Source organism: Nanorana parkeri, unplaced genomic scaffold (genome assembly GCF_000935625.1).
Source record: "Nanorana parkeri isolate BGI_ZX_2015 unplaced genomic scaffold, ASM93562v1 scaffold181, whole genome shotgun sequence".
NCBI lineage: Eukaryota > Metazoa > Chordata > Amphibia > Anura > Dicroglossidae > Nanorana > Nanorana parkeri.
In genome coordinates, this window is record NW_017306449.1 from 954,274 (window position 1) to 972,660 (window position 18,387).

Consider the following 18,387-nt stretch of genomic DNA (forward strand, 5'->3'; position numbering starts at 1 on the left):
GCTACATTCCTGTATTTTAATCATGCAAATTAACAGTGCAAAAAAGTTAACAAATACATACATTTATTGTTACGGTTAATCTTTACACAATGTTGTCGCAATATACTAGTAACATTTTATACAATTGTGCAGAAACATGTTTTACATAGACATCCAATATTGTGTCTACTGATGACTGAAATGTATTGGCCATGTTGTATGTAAATCATCAACACCTATATGGCTCTGAATAAACAGATATATGCCCGCAGACTATAGACGTAAACAAGGAGTTCGTCAGATTTAATCATCTGACATTTTAGAATGGATTCCCAGACATCAGAGTGCGTACTTAGTGGGCAAGCCCCGTCACCTTGTTTTTCATTTAAATAGCAGGTTTCCTTATGGAGACATCCTGAAATCCTGGCATGCTGTACTTGATGACTGTTTTCAGCAGTGCATTATTTGGGGTTTTGCAGGTAATATGCCGTCATTCTTTTTCTAGGCCGCTGCCAGATCCCTGTATACTTGTCCACACAAAATCCAAAGCCGCTAGGGTTTTATGGTGGAGTTTGCCCAGGTAGGGAAAGTGTCAAGGTTGAACATGTAATATCCCCAGCTGTTAATGGACAATGTAATAACAAGCACGCCTAAAATATTCAGCAGAAATCCGGCTTTTGCCTATAGCAAGAAAAAGAAAAGAAAAAAAGTTAGTTTGAATTGACATGTTTGTGTGCTGCAAATATACCCTTACTTAAAAACCTGAGATCCTAAGTCAGTGGTAGGCAACTTCGCCACTCCAGCTGTGGTGAAACTACAACATTCCAATAGACCTCTGCCTCTGGGAATCATGTCTGTGGCTGTCAGAGCTTTGCAATTCCCTTATGGGACTTGCAGTTCCACAACAGCTGGAGTGCCAAGGTTCCCTACCCCTGCCCTAAGGTAAATGAAAATCGACAACATTTCAAATGGTATTTATTCTCCAGCTTGGTCTATTATGTTTTCAGAGCCTTTTAAAGTATATCGGCCGAACGCCGATTTTTTGGGGACGTTCGCGGTCTGTTCGACCACGGAACGTCCCACATCACAATGCGCCCTCTGAAGCTCTAATTGGTTCAAGGCAAAAGGTTAAACTTTTTGCTGTTGTACTGTATAAAGCCCTTCCATGTGCACCTTGCTGTAAAGCTGGTGATGAATTGATGAGTGCGTTTGCCATTTGTTTTGCTTGACTGATTTGGTGCAGTGACGCATGGGGGGTCTCAGCTGCCGTTGTGATGTGCGTGGTCCCTTGTGCGTCCCTGTGCCTTTAAGGAGGATGGGCTTCCTCCTGACAAACCTGCACCCAATTTTATCTTTTGCCACTTGTGCTCCAAGATGGAGATTCTCATAGTTTAGAGTTAGGACCACACTATATAAAGGTGCCTTGGCGCGGCTGTGCGGCTTTCACATTTTCTGCAGAAGACGTGTATCTAAACCTCTGTTTTTAACCTTAGTGGTGAGACACGTTTTTTTGCATGCTGTCTGGTGAGTGTGCTGGGAAACGTTTTGCTGTTGTACCTATTCCCAGTAGCGTCACAAGGGGGGCGCGGGGGGTGACACCCAGCCTCGGGACGCCCCTGCCTATTGCAGTGACAACTATCTAAAAGGGAATTCCCCTCACTTTTGAGAAATCTAATTTCATGTTGTCTCCCTGGAATCATGGGAAATCTCCCCAACAGGACAGCACAAACAAACCTCAGAGGCTCTAACAATTTTCTGCTTCACCCAAAAATGAAAAAATAATAAAACAACTTTTAACTAGAGATACAATTTAGGTATGCTGCCATTTTTATTTCAGGAAAACTGTAAAACTGTATACCTATTTTTGATAATGTTGTTTTCCTGCCACATAAGCATGGCAGAATAGGTGTCCTACACTTGCTTTTTGCTCATATTGTGATTAGAATGTGGACACCTTTGGGTTGTGGCTTAAACTTACAGGGTAATTGATCCTACTGTAGATGAGGAAAGAGGAGGCGGTGCCACCATGCTTATGTGCCAAGAAAGGAAAATTGCTGAAAGGTAAGTTTTTAGTGCCAGCAGGCACTTTCTATCCACACATCTCCTTTGTTCAATGGGTCAGTCTCATTGCAAACTGTCCCCTATAATAGCACCTCTGTGATGAGGCAGTGCACATTAAAAAACAAATACTGAAAAAAATACATGATCACTATTCACAAGTTTTAGATCAGGATGACAAAAAAATAAAGTAGTTGCTGGAGCATTCTTCCTGTAAAGAAAACATTACAGCACTTCCCTCTAACATTGGGTAACAAAAGAGGTTTCTGGAAGATGGATGTTTTTTTATACAGCCACAGAGTTTTTTTAGGAATGCATGCATGCACAATTTTTCCCCAGCTATTTTAAAGGGATTGCATAAAAAAAAAAGAAACATTTCATTCTGCATTGTTCTGCATGTTAGTGATACATACCATATCCACAACCCTAAGCTGCCCATAAGCAAAGGCTATAGCATTTGGGGGTGTGGCCACCGGTAGCATGAAGGCTAATGAGGCGGAGAGTGTGCATGGAAGCATTATGTATAATGGATTCAGTTCTATTGCTTTTGCCTAAAAAAAAACAAAAAAAAAACAGAAAATGAAGAATGAAGAGTAGTAGAACACAGAGTTCAGTTTATATCAGTTTACAGGCATGTTCATTGGTTAACTTATGTTCTGGCACCATGTCTATTTTAGCTTCCCGAATTTCCCAATAAAATGGCTTTCAAATGCATACAGATGTGCATATGGTAAGCATAGTTTCTAACAGTAATTGTTGAGAATCATGGTTTATTAGATCAATACCTGTGCATATTCAGTTTGCTATGGCCTTTGCTTTGTGCTTTGCTAATGTTAAAGTGTATACAAATGCTTTTATTTTTTTTAGGGATCTAATGGGGAATGTTCAGAGATCTTGTCAGGTTTTTTTCCATCTATGTGTCCTACTGGGGAGATTTCCCTTCTCTCCCTGTCCCAGAGACACAACAGGAATTGGAGGAAATCTTTCCAAAGTGGAAGGAAATCCCCTTTTAGACAGCTATCACTGGAAGAGGTGACCCAACATCAGATTTCCCCCAACCTCCTGTTCTGGTGAAAACTGTAAGATTTGAGAATTCCCTTAATTTTCTGTGCTGGTAAGAATATGATGAAATAGTCAAGGCGAGTTTTCCCAGCACTGCCACAGGCAGTAAACACCTTAACCCCTCACCACTCTACCCAAGAATAAACAAAATGATTTTGAATATACTTAAGATCTCCCACTTTCAGAGCACTGCAAAAATAAATTTCCAGTCATTGAAGAGAATCTATTTTCTGTCCATGTTAAACGGCATTAAAGGTATATATTTATGCAAGACCGTCACAAAGCTTGGACAAAGCTGATGTAAAGCTAATAAACATCAGGTATGATAAAGATTAAAAAACAAGATAATGACACAATCCTCAAGCTGTACTTTGGACATCTGCATTGGAAAGGCTTTTACTGCTTTATGTTTTTAAAGATCAACTTGTTTTTTATGTTCTGTACACATGGGCAAAAAAGTAGTGTCTTACGACACTGTTGACTGTGACTATGGCTGCATTTATTAGGCTAGTACCTGGGACAGCAGGATTAGGGGCCTCAAAATTTACAAATTGTAGCAACTATTTTCCTTTTTGTTTCTCTCATCTTTTCACCTTTGGAAACGTATGTCAAAATTCAGCAAGTGCACTGTAGGGAGTGTGCAGGGGGTGTGGAGGGGGTGACATCTACCTGTTTGGCACCAAGAGTTAACTTTCAGTTTATGTAAATGATAATGGACGCATCATAAATTCGAATAAACAATCCCACATATTTTAATGTAATTCATTGCTGACTATAAAGTAACCTGTGCCAGAACTCAGAAGACACTTTCTGTCAAATCTGCAATGTTAACCTGTGCAGCAGTAAATAGTTGAATGCAAACAAAAAGTGTTGAACTATTATAAAAAAAAAAATACAAGCTCCTGTGATACTAAACGTTCATCCAGCAAATGATACAGAAAACTAGTGTATGTTTTGTTTGTGCATACATGTATTTTTATTATAACTCTACTCTAGGTAAGTTAAAGGTTAAGACTGGTGGCATTATATTATACTACCAAGATATCTGTCTACATACCTCCTTAGAATGTGTGCAATTTACTGAGATAAAGGAGAAAATAGCTATGGGATTTTGAGTGTTTACATATCATTGTATTCCACTCTTTGTTAACAACCAATATGATCTACATAATCCTCACAATAATTACTTTCTGTCTGCTCTATGTGTGCTACCTCATAGAAGCACTTGATTAATACTTTGGATTAAGGTCAATTAAGAAGGTGTTATGTGAACGTACAGTATGTCCTTTAAATTTCATTTTAGATATACATATCCATCTAAAACAGGTCAGCTTAATGTAAATGGATATGTGAATTTAATGCGCCATATCAATGGATAGCTTGTAATTATATATGTAAATAGGGCAGCTATTCCTTCGTTATCACATATACCGGTCTTGCTTTGGCTCTGCTGCCCTCTGGAAATAATACAAGTTGCTTAACATCTTATCTCATTAGCTGAAGTGAGCTTGCCATCCATTCTAAAATGAAAAACCTAAAACTGTGAGTGCTCCCTAAGTACAGGTACAAAAAGTTGCTATTAGTATGTCTCTCAAAAAAAAAACTCCCATGGCTCCCCTTTGAGAATACTTTTACATGGCTATCGCTATATTTTACATTCCACCTACTTGAATAGTGAAGCCCTGGTCACCCAAGCCAGGACACTATCAGCATGGAGTTTGCATGTTCTCTGTGCTTGTGTGGGTTTCCTTTGGGTACTCTTTTTTCCTTCCACACTCCACAGACATGCTATCTGGGTAATTGGCTCCTGTCTAAATTGGCCCTATTATGTTTTTTTTTGTGTATGTGAGATAGGCACCTTAAACTGTAAGCTCAGGACAGGAACTGATGTGAATGTACAATTCATATAATACGTACAATACATTACTATGAAAAACATACATACAATACATTACTATGAAAGCAAATAAAAGGAAACCATGTGCCTCAAAAGATGGAACATATGTTGGTCATGTGATATTTGACTTTGTTTCTTACCATGGATGCCAGAATGGGTAGGAACAGTGTAGTTGTTGCTACATTGCTGGTACATTCGGTGAACGTAGCAACCAGCAGACACAGAACTAGAGCGATCGCAGCCGGGGGAATACTCTGCAATGGAGTGAGCTTGTCTCCAAGCCAAGTGGACAACCCTGAATCCTAGATGAGGAGAAAAATTGTCTATTCATTCTTTTTTTCAACATATTAACATTTTTAAAAGCAAGAGAGTAGGTATATGTGCAGTTTTATTTTACCATAAGAGTTGCCCCTCTATAACCATTTCACAAGCATTGTACATGTGTTTTACATAGCTCAGCGAAACTGGCCCCCCTACAATCGGCACAAATAAAAAGTCCAGTACATTTCTTTAATGCTACGTTTGTGCCGTAAAAATTAACTTTTGTGTTGCTTTAATTTGTAACATAATAGCAATTGTTTTTTTCAATTTCAAAACATTTTATTGGTTTTACATAGCGTATCTGAGATAACAACATTTCGAATGAAGCAGTTACAAACACCATACAGACAGAGTCCAGACATGTCGTAGTGAGTGCAGACTGTGATAAACAAAGTGCCTCCTCGCAGGGAAGCCAGGCATTCATTCAAAGCATATAATTAAGTCATCTCAAGGAGCCATTGCTCCAATTTCGGACCAGGACCACGAGGGGACCCGTCTGGGTTACCGCCCTCGTGTTCCAGAGCCGAAAGCATAGCAATTGTTTTTTTAAGATGATGACATCACCCAGCCCCCCTACAACAGGTTTGTGCTGCTAAAATTTTTATTTTTGGTTCAGCGGACGAATGCCGGGCTCTCCAGGGCTCTGTGGATGGCTGCTGGGCCCTTCAGGGCTCTGTGGGTAGGTTCCGGATTCCCCAGGGCTCTGCAGGTGGGTGTCAGGCTCTCCAGGGCTGAACAGGTGGGTGCCGAGGTCATGCTGGGCTCCAGGGCTGTACTGGTGGGTGAGGGGCTGTGCCGTGTCTCGGGAAGGAGGAGGAGAAGATGTGGGACCAGATCGGCGCTGTCAAAGACAGCTGACGCGAGGTTCCCAACAGGCTGCCTGAGGTCCCCAGCCAGCCGCTCTTGTTTAAATATTTAAAGGACCGGTATCAGCCTTTAGCATCAGGGCATTTTCAGGAAAATGCCCTGTATCGGCCCTGGTACCGATACTAGTATCAGTATCGGGACATCACTAATATTTTGAATTTGTATTTAGACATATTTAATATGTAGAACCCACCCAATAAACTGTCTAAGTATTAGTTTGGCATAGTGGCTCTCTATTCCAAAGTTATTTTGTGTGTGATACAGTAACACATTTTATTAGGTATGAGGTAAACTTACATTTTAAAACAAAAATATGTCTTACCTCACTGCCCTTAGCTAGAGCAAATCCTCCTCCCAGCAGGATGACGATATTCCAGGGCATCTTCTCGTTTACAGTTTTCCAGTCCAACAGAGGTGGTGGCACATAGATTTTTATTCTTTTTCCTAGACATAAATGAAACAGCAGAAAAGATGGTGAGAAGTGTTGCAAAGACATTTATTAAAATGTATCTGTAGTGTTCTTACTACCAGCTAGGAACTAAATCAGTATGATGGTCTGTAGTAGTCAAAGCAAAACTCCAAGAAAATAGCTGAAGATGTATGTTAAGACGGCCTTGTCATGTCAACAAAAAATACAGATGAAAGGTCTTTACAATAAAAAAGATATTATATTCGCCTCTCCAGTGGTCCATGTTTCCCACCTTCCCTCCATTCCATTCCTACAGCCTCTGGCAACACCGTCAGCATTCTACACTTCCAGGAGGGTTGGGTGGCTGTGTTCCCCACCGCGCTGTGGTTCTATCTTCTGATACTTACATCAATACAGGGCAAAACAGTGAGGTAGGCGTCAGAGGATGCTGCTTTAGACCCTGGTGTTGACAATTTATTTCCAAACACGGTGTACTAAATAATTAACTTTTTAGGAGAAAATTAGAAGCCTGATTTTAAAAAATACCTTGCCATTCGTAGGAACTAAAGGGTTTTGTAAAGCCATTGGAGCAACACTGAACAAGTAATGAATGTTCTACTCACTGAATATTAGAAGATATGAGGTTTATTTTAAAAATACCCCACTAGAAGAAAATAGTAATTAAAATTCATAAAAATTTTATTTGCAATAAAATATAAATTAAAGGAGTGAAATGCACGCATCCCAGTAGTAGGAGCCGATGTTTGATACTGCAGCTGTCACACAACAGCTCTATAGATTGAGAACTGAGAGATCACATACTGCTGATCGCTCAGTTTATGATGTTCTCCCTGTAGAGAGCAGTGACTGTCATATAGCACTGCTATATGCTGAGTTTTGGGTTACAGGAGGGAGGGCATTTACTAATGTCGTCCTGTGACCCTAAAAAGAAGTATGGCTAAAAAAGCTTTTGTCTCAATAAAGCCCAATTTGAAGTTTAATTCAAGGTTTTGCCTTTGTGGGGTTATAAAAGCTGTTATATGATTTGGCAAATACTGCTACAGTCTGTCCTCAAATGCCAAAACTGTATCACTACAGACCTTCATGTTTTGATTGGTTAATTTAATTACATTTCGTTTTCACTATCATCCATTTATTAGAGCAGGCATGTTGAACTGGTAAATAGCAGGCAGCATGCGGTCTACTTTTTTTTGGCCCTCGTCTTTTTTGCCTTAGCAACTCTTGGGGGTCTATTTATAAACTATTCATAGGGCCCTTCCCTTGTATTTATATTTGCGAACATTCAGACTGTGCCAGAATTAACATTCATTCATTCTCCAAGGCAAGGAGGGAAATTTATCTAAACCGGAGCAGAGAAAAACTGGAGCAGCTGTGCATGACAACCAATCAGCTTCTCTCTCAGTTTGTTCAGTTAAGATTTAAAAATTAAAAAGAGAAGCTGATTGATTGCCATGCACAGCTGCTCCAGTTTTTCTTTGCTCCTGTTTTAATAGATTCCCTTCAATGTATTTTCAAATGTTTCCCCCCCATGTAATACCCTATTATGATCACTAGATGGTGTCGAGCAGCATAGAAAATAAATACTTATTCGCTATGCTCATTTAGCTCCATCTAGTGACCATAACTGATATTACATAAAAACGTTCAACCATTCAGTGCACTTGAAAAGAAAAAAGAAACAAAGGACATTCGTTTTGGCATACTGTATATACCCACAGAGTGAACGTTCACAGATATTCGCAGGGCAAACAGCCCTGTACATTGTTTATAAATAGACCCCTTGGTATTAGATGGATACAATCCTCTTTAAATCTAATGTGGCCCAAAAGCATGAATTTGAGATTTTGGATTAGAAGAAAGCTGACCTAATGATGTGCTATTGTTCACCATTATTGATACTAGAATGATTCTCAAATCATAACAAAAAAGAAATGTAAAGAAAGTGAACTGAATGAGAGGGTAAAAGTTTGAGGAGCATGGAAGGTGAGGGAAAGCAGTTACATATAAACCAGACCCCCCTCCCCCCCACACACAATAACTGACTAAATCTTCCCTATAAATACAGTAGATTTAGATGTTTTATAACACAAAAATGGATACAGTATCAGTTGTTTTAATAATTTAATAATCTAGTTAAATGATCTAGTCAGATTAGAAATTCATTCTAAAAGAGAATTAGGTTTTCTTTGTAGTATAGAATTCGATGGACACCATATGGCTAAATTATTTAGTTCAGGTGTTTCCAGTGAAAGGTAATGCTAACACTACAGAATATAAAGATATCTGTGCTTTCAACCTGTGCATCAGTTTAGGTAAGGGCTTAGTCTGCATGCCTGGGCCCCTTTGCACAAATGCAGTGTAATAAAGACATGGTTTGGGGTGTTTGATGTTGTAGGACTTCAGTGGCCTGCACAGAGCTCTAAACTCAAATACAATTTACTCCTTTGGGATGAATTGGAACACCAATTGTGTGCCAGATCTTTATTTTCCAACATCAACTAATGCGATTTTGTCTGAATACATTGTCTGACACACATTTCCACAACACTCAAAATATCGGGTGGAGAATGATATAGCCACAAATGGAGGGGAGACAATTCCATATTAATGCCCATGCTTTAAAATGCTCAAACAGCTCATATATTGTAGGTGTGATGGTCAGGTGTCCGTTTGGTCATACAGTTCAGCAAAGTCCCTCACTATAAATGGTGTGCAATATCCATCAAACTGACTGGACACAGATGTCACGGAAGTGACCTCCATTTCGTATTGCTCCAATCAGCAGAGGGATGTGTTCACAGACTCCCTGACGATTGGAGCACGTGGACGCCTGTGTGAAAGGGACCTTTCACACAGGCGTCCATCTGCTTCAATCATCAGGGAATCCGTGAACAGTTCCCTCTGCTGATTGGAGCAGTAAGAAATGGATTTCACTTTCGTGACATCTGTGTCCAGTCAGTTTTTTCCTTTGCAATGGTGAAATAAACTGAACTGAATGGTCCCATGTTAGATCTATGGGCAGCCAGACGTAAAGGGACATGTGTCCTTTACATCCAAATACTTCTGATCAATTACATTTATATCCAAAATGTTTTTACTAGGATGCAAACTTTCTATCTATGTTGTGCTTGCATCATTCACTATCTGTTCATTTATGAATGACACCGATTTACTGCTGTATCTATCAAGATGTGTGCAATTCAGGAACACAATAAGCTACTGTAACCACCACAATAGTGTTACTTTATACATGCAAGTCATCCATAGCTGGACTGATACTCTACATTTATGCAACCAGTCCATGTTGTGTTAGCAATAACCATATCTCATCTCTCCTCATTGTTGATGAGCAATTGCCTGTTAATCCCAAGATAAGATAAACCTGTTGGAAATACAACAGCTTATGCAAATATAATGTAATATTGTCTTTTGAGCACTAGATGGCACTGTGGTGAAAAGCTAGTCTTTGCTAGTCTGTATGTTAGTTTTTCTATATGCATGCTTCTATCTATGATCTATGTGTATCCTGTTTGATGCTGTATTTCTATATACATGTATGCAATGTTCTTCTAAGCAAGTAAAACTTAATTCAGTTTTCCTCAAGATCTCAGTGCTGCTTTTTGTGCTGCAAAATTTTGAGTGTGCAGCGCTATTAAAGTGAATGAAGTGAAGTCCCCTCTTCGGGTATATCAAAAATTTATATAAGTAGGTTACGAACAAAGTTAATCAATAGTATCAGTATGGATAGGCCCGCCCCGACGCGTTTCGTCACAATCGACGTCCTCAGGGGTTTGCAGGATAAATAAACGATTATGCTTACCGCACCATGAGGAGATTTCCTTTTTTAATTATATAAAAACACAACGGACGGAACACTGCTGAAAGAGACGTCTCGGATGTGGACCCTCTGATGTATTATCTCCGCATTATTATCTCAGCTGTGGGGTGAGTGCGCACCCCTAATGGGACAGTTTGGAGACATTGATACACGCTGGTGTGGGGATAAGCTATCTAGTAATCTACCATCTTGAAACAAGTGTTGAAGATTTCACTGGACTCACTTTTTAACTTATCACCGATCACATTCTTTGTTTTTTTGCATAAGAAATGAATCACCAGTTGGGATTGTTTTAAGTTGTATCGTCCACGGGCAACATAACCGTACACAAAAGTTTAGATATTATTTGATGCACAGTCTTTCTTTTCACCAGGAGGATATAAGAATATAACAATTGTTTATGTTGTGGCATTTCACAAATATTTTTTCACCGCCATTGGAACACAATAGATTATTTTGTCACCATATATATCAAATCTGTATATTCACTCTACAGAATTCCCTAACCTTTAGGATTGATTAACTTTGTTCGTAACCTACTTATATAAATTTTTGATATACCCGAAGAGGGGACTTCACTTTATTCACTTTAATAGCGCTGCACACTCAAATTTTTTTTCATCTTCACAAAACATAGCGAGGCAGCTCTCACATCGCACCCTGTCCAGAAGCGCAGATTTTACATTGTTTCTTACATAACCAACAAAACCAACTCAAGTAGGGGTTTAATGTAGGCAGCTCTATCCTTTAAAGTTATATATAGCCATCAGATGATGGACCCATATGTTCTGCACCTGAACCTCTAGACCATGGTGATGACAAAATAAGTGATTATATGACTTTATACACAGAAGTTACATATTCACAAATTCCATTAGCATTTGCACCATAAAGGTGTCAATTATCATCAAATTAAGTCATTTAAAACCTCATCAGACCGAATTACGCTTCTCTGTAATGTACAGTACCAATAAACAGTAAATCGGCTTGTTAATAAATAACTATTAGTTATGGTTTTTTTTAAAATGTGAACACTGCCTAAAGTTAGGGAATAAGACTATCAGCAAGGGTCCTTCCCTTTCAAAACCCATTCTGCTCACAAGAAGCCACTGCCATAGGTTGGAGCACTTATTAAGTAGCTTCTGAGAAAGAAAAATCTGGTACAACTTCTGCCCTCAAAGATATTTCCCTGCAGGCTTCTTCTTGCCTAGGAGTGCATGAAACATAACTAAAAACAAAATTTAAGGCTTCTGGCATCTGGGCTACATTGCTAAGTTCCACTGATGGATCCTAAAAATGCATTTTTTATCAATATTTTTTTTACCTAATATTTAAACTTAAAGACAAAAGAAAACTTAAGACAAATACGAATAAACTGTAGACCAGAAAGCAAAAAAAACATGTAATTTTATTTTAGAAAAAAGATATAAAATATTAAAGATTTTACCTGGCTGCTCTGGGTCCTGGGCTTTACATGATGGAAGTTCAGATGGAAAAAAAAACATTGTAAGTGATATGAAAACAGCAACCGTAGCATCTGTGACATATCTGCAAAACAGAGATAAATAAATTGTAGTAAATCTTTCTGAAATATAGTTATTATATAGAGATCACACCAAGATGGTCAATTAAATGTTTAACACATCTTTGTAAACTTTGTGGCAAGTAACATGTTGCATTTAATTAGGGTAGGTCATAAAATCATAACCTGCATTTTTAACATAAGAAGGTGTCAGTGCATTCATGAAGTCCATTATGTCTTCTAAAATGAATCTGTTGCATCCATAGATGCCTTCTAAAGGCCTATTGTGACAATGTAGTGAGTCTGCTACATGTCTGGTCATAGAGATTCCACTATAATTCATCTAAATAACAGTTATATCCTGTTCCCTCACAAAATGTTAATTTTACTACTTTGAAAAGAAACCTGTACTGAGGGAAATACGTAGGTCACCACCGCTGATTTCTCCTTCCACAAAGGCCTGGCTAACATGATGTTGCAAAAGATTTAATACTAACTGAATCACTTCCCTGGAACGTATTAGATACTCCAAATCAGTGACTCAGGAAGCATTGGCACCACAGAATCTGTAGGATAGCCAGGCATCAAGCATTTTCAGATGAAGGTTAACTATGGCAGCCTTTATATTTCTTAGTTTAGATTATCTTATGTTTATAGCTATATACTATAGATCCAATATTATATTACCCCATGACTGCTGTGATCCAGGAGTGTAGATAATTTGTTTCCTGGTGGGGCAAGGCAGTTAAGCCTTGGGCACCCAAGGGAGAATGATTTGGCTGAGAATAAACTTGAGCCTATTCACTGTTTACACGGTAGGTAACATATGCCACAGTCCGTGTACCCAACAAATATCCCTTAATTGCTTTGCCACAAGTGAGAATATAACAGATACATAAAAAGCCTCAACACAATGATTTGTAAAAATTCTAACTCTTCCATTACATACGCTTTTCTGCACACAGCCTACCTTCAGGAAGAATTCATTAACATAGCCATTGACAATTGAACAAACAGCAACTGTACAATATAAAGAGTGCAGAGGTCAGGAGTATGCCATGCACAGCCCAGTGTATGGAGTGCAGAGATCAGAAGAATGAAATACACAGCATCAGTGGCGTCACAAGGGGGGTGCGGCCCGCACCCAGGTGACACCATTGGAGGGGTGACACCAAAATGACTTACAGTCATTTTGGTGTAACCCCCCTCTGAAAAGTCGGGCGCTCGGTCATGGACCGAACGCCCGACAGTATCAGCAGAGAGGAGGGGACCCTGATGCATACCTTATCCCGCCGGGTGGCTGTCTCCTCCTCTCTCTGCCGGCGTCCATCACCCAGATGGCCGCCGGCAGGTATCAGAATACTGCCGCACGTGCGCGATGACGTCATCGCGCACACGCGTTGTGACGTCACGCGCATGCGCGGTGACGTCTCGGCGGGGTGACACTCGGACACCTCTCCGGGTGTCACCCAGCCGCGAGACGCCCCTGCACAGCATAGTGTATATTGTGCAGAGCTTAGGTGCGCATAATTCACAGAATGCAGGGGTCAGGACTGTGTATCGTGCAGAGCACAGCAGTCAGGAGTGGGTAATATACAAAATACAGGGGTCAGGAATCCATATAGCCAGAGTGCAGGGGTCAGAAGTATGTAATGCACCGAAGACAGGGGTCAAGGAGAGCATAATGCACATGTCAGCAGAACAGTGCAACAAAAAATTAGCTCCCTCCCTAAGCCAAAATTTCCCCCTCTCCGACTAGTACAGGTTCCACTCCTTAACCCCCAGTGCAGCTCTGCTCCCCAGTACAGCACCCCTCCCCAGTACTGCCCTCCCTTGCAGTGCAGTACACCTTGCAATTCAGTAAAGAGCCCCTGACTAGCATCAGCGTGTAGCTCCTCCCCTACGCGTTTCGTCCAATGGACTTTCTCAGAACCCTTCCAAGGGTCTTGAGAATGGATTTTCTCAAGACCCTTGAGAAAGTCCATTGGACGAAACACGCAGGGGAGGAGCTACACGCTGACGCTAGTGTATGGAGTGGAGGAGACAGAGCTGAGCTCATACAAGCCGATTTTATGTTTTTACAGCGCTGAAAAACTCTTTTAAATGTAAGTGTTCTGATTTTAATGAATAAACTATCATCTAGCAGTTTTAAACTATGTGGCATCTTGGTTTTCTATTTTGAGCGGATAAAGGTGCCCATACACTGCACGATTATCGTACGATAATCGTATGCGATCGTTTTTTCGTACGATAATCGAGCAGTGTGAACGGAGACGTGCGACCGTTTCTACTGTACGGTCGCACGTCTTCTGTCGAACCAGCATGTTCCAAAACCTGCCAGGAATCGTACGATTCTCGGCTGGTTAGAACGGTGCTCGGAAGACAAATGCCGAACGGGCCGGTGTGCGCACGCGCACACTGCCCGTTCAGCATTGCGGTCATCAGAAGCCCGCCCCTCAGGGGGGCGGGCTTGCGATGATCGAGAGTGCGATCTGCCTGTCCAAGATAGGCAGATCGTACGTTTTATTAATCCCTGTACAACCATCGCAAGACTAAAGTCTTGCGATGGTTGTAGAGTGTATGGCCACCTTAAGAGAGATTTGGGAGAGACATTGGGCGGACTCATCATTTTCAGCTGTTGTTAATTCAGTGGAGATGAAGACATCGGACACCAGGGAAGTTTGCAGAGCGTTTGAAGACCACAGGGAGGTCGGAATTATCTGGTGAGTGTGCTAGTGTTTGTGCACCTGGAGGTGGATCACTGGTGATTAATTGATGAGGAATTGAAGCACAGAAGTCACGAGTGATTGTGGAACTTTATATGCAATGATTATTTCACTCACTGATGTAATATAAAGAAAGTGAACACAAGGATTTCATCACATTTATTTTTAATCATATCAATTTTGGGAATATTTTTATATGCACTATATATAATTTGGAGTGAACATGTTGTATAATTGTCACTAAGTATATGCACTTAGAGGTTTATAATATTAGAGATAGCGCAGTGTCTTTTGTTTAATATATTTAACTGTCTGTGTTAATTATAAAGTCCTCACAGGTAAATCTCATGTGTCTTGGGAGGCGTATACACCCACTCTCCTGTTGCATGGATTATTAATCCAGGTTTAAAGTGCGCCAAGGTATCTTTTCACTCAAATGATAAGCATAGCAGCAATATGTTTTAGGTTTGTACGCACCACTCCTTGGTCTTCAATCAATTTGACTTAGTTTCTGTATAAGATAGAATGGATGGTTTGGAAATAGCATGTGTAAACCTTCATTAAAGTAGATCCATTGTACTCCTCTGACAAGTCCAATATCTCACCTTCCACAATGTATTTCCTTACATTAGGGTACCACCGGAGCCTGTGGTATAATCGTACACCCCTGAATTCTTTACGCGTTTCATCCCAGCATAAGGGGACTTCTTTAGAAGAAGGCGTCACATTTATAAGTAACTGCATGGTGACACTGCAAAAATCTCCATGTGTAAAACAGAAAATGATGTCACATCTGTTTTGTGTAGCGCACAAATATATGCATCCGGTCAATGGAACACATAAACATGTGCATCCAGTTAATGGAGTGCAAACATACGTGTTTCCATGTAATGGAAAATTATGAAAGTAAAGTTTACTGCATGGTGAAAGCTGCATTATTGTTTTTACGTTTACATATGCAATGTAATATACAGTTTGTTCTATTTTTTCACATGGATTGAGCAATAGCCAATATGCTCCATTGATTGGATGCTCATATTCATGTGCTTCATTAACCAGATGCACATATTTATGCTCTCCACAAAACAGACATGATATAATTTCCTGTTTTACATGTGGAGATTTTTGCAGCATCACCATGCAGTTACTCATATATTACTACTGTTAGTTGTATGTCACGCCTTCTTCTGAGGAAGTCCCCTTATGCTGGGTGAAACACTTAAAGAATTCTGGGGTGCAAGACTACACCACTGGCCGCGGTGGTACTAGAGATAAGAGAATATGAGATGTAAAAAATCCGATTCTACACGGGGCGCACGTATCTTAGTGTCATATAAGTGATCGGCCGGCTATAGAGCTGGCCGAACGCTTATATGAAACAGCCGGTAATGGAACAGCCAGTTCCCAGCGGGACTCTGCTCGCAAATGTAAAAAAAATCACATACATGTACGTCCACCCGCTGGGAAGAGGTTTTTTCACACCATCCATTTTACCATCTATAGAAACTAAGTCACATGGATTGAAGACCAAGGAGTGATGAGATACAAAGCTTAAATATATTACTGCTTTGCTTATCATTTGAGCAGAAAGATACCTGGCTCACTTTAAACCTGGCTTAATAATTCATGCAACAGGAAAGTGGATGCATAAGCCTCCCATGACGCATGAGGTTTACCTGTGTGAACTGATTAACACAGACTGTTATATATGCTTTATGGTCGAATCTGGGCTAGGCTGTGCACATTCCTATGCATATGTGGTTGCAGTGTGCCTCTGCATTATCATATAAAACCCTTGCAAGGACTATCAATGTTGATATACTGTGGACTAAATATGTGGTTGGAGTTCCACTTCCTTGGATTACAGATACACACAGCCTATGAATATTTAGATGGTGATGGCAATACAAATATCTGGATATTAGATTGATATGCACTTTCAATCAGTGATAGTTTGAGACAAGTGGATTATTCTAAGCATGCTATTTTTTTGGCCTTTTAGTGTACCACTTAAATTGGTGGTTATTGGAAGTACAATCTTTGGATGTCTTTCATGTTGGTACACTAGTGATACAAACAGATACCCCAGATTCCTGTGGTTAAATCGTTTTAATTAAGTGTTTTGGTTGTTTCTTTTTTTTAATATTATAAGTATACTGTACAGTCCAATGAATTGGGCTATATGGCTCTGATAACACAGGTGATAACACAGGTGTTGTGTGGTAGGAACCATATTTTTGTGATAGGTTCATGTTACCAGGCACACTAAATGCATGGAGTTTTTCTCCTCATATTTGAGCAGGTGTGGTCTGGTTTCCTTTCCCACTCCAAAAATATCATGTTACATTAATTTCTGTCCACCTAAAGTGCCCATAGTGTGTATATGAGTGTGTTGAGGAGCATAGCATACTGTGGCTAATTGTGTGTGTGGCATTATAACAGTGGGAGTGTCCACCCCTGGACACAATTTTACACTTTATTGATTTTTTTTGTACAAAACTTACTCTTTTCCGCCTTTGTTAAAACTGATAGTTGCCCATCCTGGCATAAAGCCTGGCTCTCTAGAGAACCATAAAAGCACCAACAATGTGAAAAGAACCAAGACACAGATTTCTGCGAAAGTCATAGAGCCCAGCTTCTTGTGCTCCTCAGAGATCACTCTATATGCTCTCTTCTCTTTCTCTTTTTGTTCTGGTTTCCCACCACAGCCAAAATTCTTCTTAAACCTGGGTCAAACACAAGGATAACAGATAATCAATAACAACATAGCCATGTTTTCTAGAAAATATGTGTACTTTTGTGATACAAATGAGGCACCCTGCCAACAGGAGTGCTAAAAAAGTTAATTGTTCTCAGACTTTACTTAGTCTGAGATAAATCTGTAGTTTATGTTCATCTCAATTTCTTCAGAGCAATCTGGGATGCTGCATCTGCTTGTTGCTGGGTGTGTCGTGCCACACAGAGCAGAGCAGCCAATAAGGATTGTTCTGAGCATTTGTGCCTCCTAGCCAATCACTGGAAGGTACAGATCAGTGATGCATGCTGGGAGAGGATATAAATGCTCAGTGTGGCTGATGCAACTGTCTCTTTCCTCCCCCCGGGCCTCCCTGGAGGGCAGGCTTCTGCTGAGGGACTGAACTGGCTGGGCCTAAGCCTGGGGACTAGCCTAAAACTAACACTGGGGCCTCAGTCTGGAGGTCCAGTGGTCAGCCACTGATTCTGGAGATGGACGTAGACGAGGACTTCTGAAGTACTGCTTTGCCTGATGTTCTCTGCACAGATTGCAGGTCTGGCTTAAAGGTCCTAGTCTGTGATGGCAGCAGTTACTGTGCTCTATTTCTTAAAAGGAGTCGTCCTTGTCCTGGATGTACTGTACCCGACCCTCTCTCGCTGAAGTTCAGCAATAAAAGAGATTTAGCTTTTATCTATTGTCTGGACTTTGCTTTGTCGGTCGCCACTGAAGGTGGTAAGCGCTATTGGGGCAGCCATGTGCTTAGAAATCCTAGACAGGCTATGGAAGACCCGATCATCCAGCGGCTCCTTAGGGGGTGAGCGCTACACAAACAAAATTAAGCTATTGGTTGGTTCATTCAGGGGAGTTTACAGTTCCAACGTCAACATTTTTATAGCTCAGAAATTCTCTAGACGCAGCAGTGGAATGAAGGAGCATGGAAGGCAGAAGACATT

General features: G+C 40.4%; 1 protein-coding gene across 2 annotated transcripts in view; it reads right to left on the minus strand.

Moving 5' to 3' along the window:
- Nucleotides 1-473: 473 nt before the first annotated feature.
- SLC13A2 (solute carrier family 13 member 2) overlaps nucleotides 474-18,387 on the minus strand; it is a 63,593-nt gene continuing 45,679 nt past the window's right edge. For both annotated transcript variants that reach the window (XM_018555001.1, XM_018555002.1), the window contains 6 exons: nucleotides 17,205-17,426; nucleotides 11,900-12,000; nucleotides 6,507-6,628; nucleotides 5,137-5,298; nucleotides 2,451-2,588; nucleotides 474-660 (listed from right to left, as the gene is read on the minus strand). In XM_018555001.1, coding sequence (XP_018410503.1) covers nucleotides 532-660; nucleotides 2,451-2,588; nucleotides 5,137-5,298; nucleotides 6,507-6,628; nucleotides 11,900-12,000; nucleotides 17,205-17,426 — 874 coding nt within the window. In that variant the 3' untranslated portion in view covers nucleotides 474-531. The remainder of the gene's footprint in view (nucleotides 661-2,450; nucleotides 2,589-5,136; nucleotides 5,299-6,506; nucleotides 6,629-11,899; nucleotides 12,001-17,204; nucleotides 17,427-18,387) is intronic.